At 29.8% G+C, this 6,159-nt stretch overlaps 1 protein-coding gene across 1 annotated transcript; it reads right to left on the reverse strand.

The window, feature by feature from the left end:
• Window positions 1-418: 418 nt before the first annotated feature.
• LOC110800438 (protein FAR1-RELATED SEQUENCE 5-like) lies at window positions 419-5,882 on the reverse strand. The gene is made up of 7 exons (XM_056835735.1): window positions 5,855-5,882; window positions 4,796-4,816; window positions 4,544-4,690; window positions 2,974-3,892; window positions 1,807-2,102; window positions 990-1,699; window positions 419-532 (listed from the first exon to the last, which is right to left on the reverse strand). The coding sequence occupies exons 1-7, from the start codon at window positions 5,880-5,882 to the stop codon at window positions 419-421; spliced, it is 2,235 nt and encodes a 744-aa protein (XP_056691713.1).
• Window positions 5,883-6,159: the final 277 nt, after the last annotated feature.

Consider the following 6,159-nt stretch of genomic DNA (forward strand, 5'->3'; position numbering starts at 1 on the left):
ACTGGTTATTTGTAAATGTTCTTTTGACTGATTGTTCTTTTCAAAATGTTTGAAAATCTTTTGAATTCCTGTGAATATCAGGATGAAGATACTTAAGGTATTATGTTGTGAATTCAAATTATATATATAACTTTTGACATCTACTAATTTAATGTCTAAATTAACTAATGATTTTGAAGTTGTTCTTTTCACTTATGAATAAGTTCTTTTGGTAACTATATATAGTTCTTTCATAAGCATTTAAATGAAAAATATGTACATATTATATACTCTTTGAGATTCAATCAAAAAACATACCCATTTAAAACTTCATATTAAAAACTACATTTTAGTTTGTTGATTCCACAAACAACAGTAGCTTGCAATCAACTAATATGTTCTTTTAAAAAATGAACAAATTACCAACCGCGAAAAGAATCTACAAAGGATGTATGTGTACTCCAAAATAATCATCTGGAACATATGTTTCCAATTGGGAATTTGAAGATGTTGGATGAACCAAAACCCCACCAACAGGTAAATTTATGATACACTGAAAAAGAACAAAGAAACAGTAAGGAAAAAAAGAACATGATTAGGAAGAAAAAAGAACAATGAAAAACAAAAAAGAACATAATAAAGGAATAAAAGAACAAAATAGATATTAAAAAAGAACAGTTCAAAAAAAGAACATAATAAACATTAAAAGAACAAATAGATGTTCTTTTAAAAAATGAACTGTTTAGCAAAAGAACATAAACAAAAAGACAAAAAGAACATATAGGAAGAAAAACGAACAATGATAAACAAAAGGAACAAACTAAAGGAATAAAAGAACAAATAGATTATTAAAAAGAACAATTTGCCAACAGAACATAATAAAGTAAACTAAAAGATCATTAACAAAAAGAATAAATAGAACATATAAATGGAAAAAAGAACAATGATAAACAAAAAGAACATTCTAAAGTAATAAAAGAACAAATAAATGTTTAAAAAGAACAGTTTACCTGATCAGTAGACTGAGTTTCCTCCCTCAAATTATCAACATGTCTTTCTCTTCTCTTGTTCCAACCTTTCAGTTTATTGCGTTTCTTCTCAACAATTCCTTTAGGTCTCACATTCCTCTCATTAGCCTTTTCAGTCCCGTTCTTAATCTCCCTCTTTCGCTTTGGTGGATTTTGAATCATTGTTGGAATGAATTTTTCAGCAATCGGTTTCACAACATCCGGCAAAACTGTGTCTGTTGAAGGCTCAACGACATCAAGTAAAGTTTCATCACGCACATACTTGTTTGATACATTACCATCCCCTTCAACACCACCAATATACTCCTTTACTTTGCATGACATATCCAACACACCCAAATCAATAAGCTTCCTTGCAGCCGGACAATGTTGAGCTTCATTTATAACTTTAATGCAATTTCTTATGCTTTGCATCCTCCAAACTGAAGCAGAAGCAACACTTACTTTATTATCTCTATCTTCTCCTTCTTCAACAATCGTGTTCATAGCCTCTTTGGTCCATCTCTTCATAATGTATTGTTTGGGAATATCTTCAACATTATGGACAATGAAAACTCGAAGAATATGAGAACAAAGAATTCCTATTTCTCCATATGACTTGCAAGTACAATCAACAACCATCTCTTGCTCATTAAACTTCACAACATGTCTAATGAAATCCTTTGTAGGATGCCCAACAATGTACTTAGAGACTGGAAACTCATAGGAAATGCGTTGACACTCAAACCAATTGCTTTGATGAATCGTTGCTCAAATATCAAATATATTGCAATGGTATACACATCCCGCGCATGCAAACATAACATGTTATCCGCACATGCGTAATATCTATTTCCAGTAGAAGAATTATAATCTCCCTTGTTCTCCTTACTTCTCCATTCATCAATTACATCCAAAAAACACTTATAAAAATCACATAAACCGTTCGTTTTATGCAACCTCCTAGAAATAGAATGATTTGTCGTCTCACTCCTTTGAGAAGATAAAATACCCCAAAAAAACCACTCTTTGTTATATGCAGGACACCATTTCTCTTTCAAATCATATAATCTCTCTATCCATTTGTGTGTCTTGCAATTGTAATCAGTCATAAGACTACAAAAGAACAAATAACAAAAAAAAAGAACAATAAGTCACACAAAAAGTACACACAAAAAACGCGTAAAATATAGAAAAGAACAATATATAAAAAAAAAGAACAACGAAAATAAAAAGAACATTATATAGAAAAGAACAACGAAAATAAAAAGAACAATATATAGCAAAGAACAACGAAAATAAAAAGTACAATATATAGAAAAGAACAACGAAAATAAAAAGAAAATCAGAAGAAAAATAAAAGAACACATAAAGAAAACAAAAGAACAAAAAACACTATCAGAATTATAAAGTGTATTTAGGAAAAAAAAAGAACAATAAGTCACACAAAAAGTACACACAAAAAACGCGTAACATATAAAAAAGAACAATATATAAAAAAAAGAACAACGAAAATAAAAATAACAATATATAGAAAAGAACAACGAAAATAAAAAGAACATCAGAAGAAAAATAAAAGAACACATAAAGAAAACAAAAGAACAAAAAACACATTATCAGAATTATAAAGTGTATTTAGGAAAATATATATTACCTATTCCAATAATGTTGAAACTCGGCAATTGTGTCAGTATATTTCAAAACATAATCAAATCTACGTTTGAAACCATCCTTAGCCATAACACCTTTGATGTTTACAATAGCATTTTCTCCTATATGCCACGTACATAACCGATGCCTTGATTTAGGAAACACTTCCCTAAAACACATCAAAAAAGCAATATATATATATATATATATATATATTAATAAAAAGAACATTAAAAGTAATAAAAAGAACATATTAATAAAAAGAACATTAAAAGTAATAAAAAGAACATAATGAATGTACAATAAAGAACATAATAGGATCATAAACGAACAATACCTTATAGCCTTGTCCATGGCAGAACACTGATCCGTCATGATGGTAACCGGTTGCTTCCCACCCATAGATACCAAAAAAGAATTAAAAAGCCACTCAAAAGAACCTGCCTTCTCATTCAAAAGAAACCCAACTCCAAACATGATATTTTGAGTGTGGAGATTCATTCCAACAAAAGGACCACAAATCATATCGTATTTATTAGTACGATATGTTGTATCATGAATCAATAAATCCCCAAATGCTTCATAATCAGACCGCATTCTCCCGTCTCTCCAAAAAACGTTGGTCAATTGATTAAATTCATTAAGTTGAAAATCATAATAAAAGTCGTGTTCATTAGCTTGTCTCATTGCAAACCACCTAATCAATTGATTTGAATCACAACCATCCAACTTATTCTTTTTCTCCGCATTGACAGCATCATATGCATCAGGAATAGTAAATCCTAAATTAGCTTCACCACCTACTTCTTTCCTCATTGCTCGAAGAACATCAGCAAGCTTAGTACCACTACAACTAAACGTAGTAAGGAAGGCCAACCGTTCTTTTGATATGTTCCTATGTGACCTAATAAGATATCTCTTATTGGCAGGAACCATTGAATGGTTATGAACACGAGAGTGTTTAGAAAGAACATACACTCCAGTTTTCTTATCAACATCAAACTGAACTGATGCCTTGCATCCAGTTCTCCTATCAATTTTTTTGTAACATTTAGGCACAACACCATCAGCTTTTTTAAAACCCTCATATGCACAAACAAAGAACCTCTGCCGAACTATTTTGGTACCATTCCTATACTCCTTTTTACCCTTCCTAGTACCAAAACCATTCCTAAAAGCATGACTATTGTATAACTCATACGCTTCATCATCATCCTTAACTACACTACCCTCAAGTGAAACTGGTTCTTCAAAATCTGCAAAAATAATAGAACATTACCAACACAAAAAGAACAACAATAGAGCATAAAAGAAAATAATAAAGTACAGAGAAAGAACATTATAAATAACAGAAAAGAACATTATAAATAAACGAACATAATAAAGTAAATGAAAAGAACATTATAAATAATAGAAAATGAACATATCATATAGAACACTTATATTAACAATGTGAAAAGAACAAGAAAAAAAATAAAAGAACAACAAAAATGACAAAAGAAAAATTTGATCTGATGTGTGTAATATCAAAAGAACAACAAGCTAAAGCAAAAAAGAACAACAAGATAAAAAATAAAAGAACATAATAAAATAAAGAAAAAGAACATTATAAACAACAGAAAAGAACATATCATGTAGAACACCTATTAACAATGTGAAAAGAACAAGAAAAAATAAAAGAACAACAAAAATGATAAAAGAACAACTTGAACTGATGTGTGTAATATCAAAAGAACAACAAGCTAAAGCAAAAAAGAACAACATGTTCAATGATTATTTTCTGAATTATTACAATCAATTATTATTATTACATCACTTACAATCACTTATTACAGAACCAATATATAAAAGAACAAAACGTTAGACTAAAAGAACATATAAAATCGAAAAAAGAACAGGACTAATACCTTGACCAACAACCACATAAGATTCTGGATCATCATCAACATCATTTTCTTTCGATTGATCCAATGCATTATTCAAAATTTCTGAAAATGTATAAGAAAATCTATAATCAAATACATTAATCAGAGTAATTTCAGATATGCAGAAATCTAATGATCAACAAAATCAAAATGAATTCAAATGATCAAATAACGAAAATCGAAATCAAAATCATCACAAACAAGTAATTCGTTTTTAAAAAATTGAAAAATTACCTTCACAAATCAGATTATCAGCTGAGGAATTCAAATTTGAAGAAGAAGAATCAATATAATTTGAAATTGAAGTACAAAGATCAACTAAATTTTACATTACTTTCTCTCTCCTCTTCACAGTTTCTCTCTCCTCTTTATAGTTTCTCTATCCTCTTCATAGTTTCTGATTCGAAATTATAAAAAGGAAGATATATATACCAGAAAAATGGAGCGAAAAAAAAACGAAAAAAAAATCAAAATAAAACAGAGCACTCATTGTTCTTTTCTTTAACAAAAAAACAACGTTTGTTCTTTTCATTAACAAAAAACAACGTTTGTTCTTTTCCTTCTCCAGAAACCCGCGTAACCACGTTTTATATTTTAACGCGTGTCGTTTTGGGATAGGTGCACCAATTGCACCATACACACGCCTGTATAATCGAATTTGCGCTATTTTATTACCCTACTTATATCATTACTAGGCCGATGGAGTTTGGTCTTTTTTATTTTGGCAATTTAAGAAAATTTTATTATCAAAGAATAGGAAGAGAATTTACACAAACGAAACACCAACACAAAATGTCCTGAAGTAATCATGTAAAAGTATCAGTATACTCAAACGTCCTGAAGTATAAAAACAAGAAAAATAAGATGTTTCTTTTTCTTTGTTGATGTTATCTTCAATGAGCTAATCCCATTGTATTAGGTGATGAAGACTCATAGAACCATAGCTATTGTTTGGAGTTTGAGGAGTTGAATAATCAAGCAAATAAGGTAGGGACATCGTTACTACCTTATAAATATGGAGGACAATGCCTAAATAGTTTAGAAATTGTATAAAATAGTCTCATATATATATATATATATAGGGGAGGGATCCGGTGAAAATAGGTCCCTATGTGAGTATACTAGTATATATGAGAATGAATCTAATCCGTAGGATTAGATGAAATTCAAGGGCTAAGATTAACTTACCACCTACCAAGTAATAAAAGGAAGACGTTTCTCTCTCTAAAACTAATATCAAGCGTTCACTCTTTCCCTCTCTCTAAAATTCAACCTTCTTCCTCTCTCTCTCACCATTTTCTCTCTCCTCAAAAATTGCCATTAAAGCTTAAAAAAACGCCGATGAAGCTTCTATTCACTCGATTATTCGTTGATTTCAAGTAGTTTATCGTCGAATTCTTGTATATTTCTTCATTTCTTCTACAATTTTCGTCAGTTTTAACCTATTTTTTTTGAGTTCGGATACAATTGAAGATGAAGAAGCAGAAAATTCACAAAAATCAGGTCGAAAACCTAGGAACGGAGAAGGTAAACAACAATACGGAAATTTCTAACTATTTGCTTGTTTTAGAATTTAATTTAAGTTAATTTGTGTTTAC

This window comes from Spinacia oleracea, chromosome 2, assembly GCF_020520425.1.
Source record: "Spinacia oleracea cultivar Varoflay chromosome 2, BTI_SOV_V1, whole genome shotgun sequence".
NCBI lineage: Eukaryota > Viridiplantae > Streptophyta > Magnoliopsida > Caryophyllales > Amaranthaceae > Spinacia > Spinacia oleracea.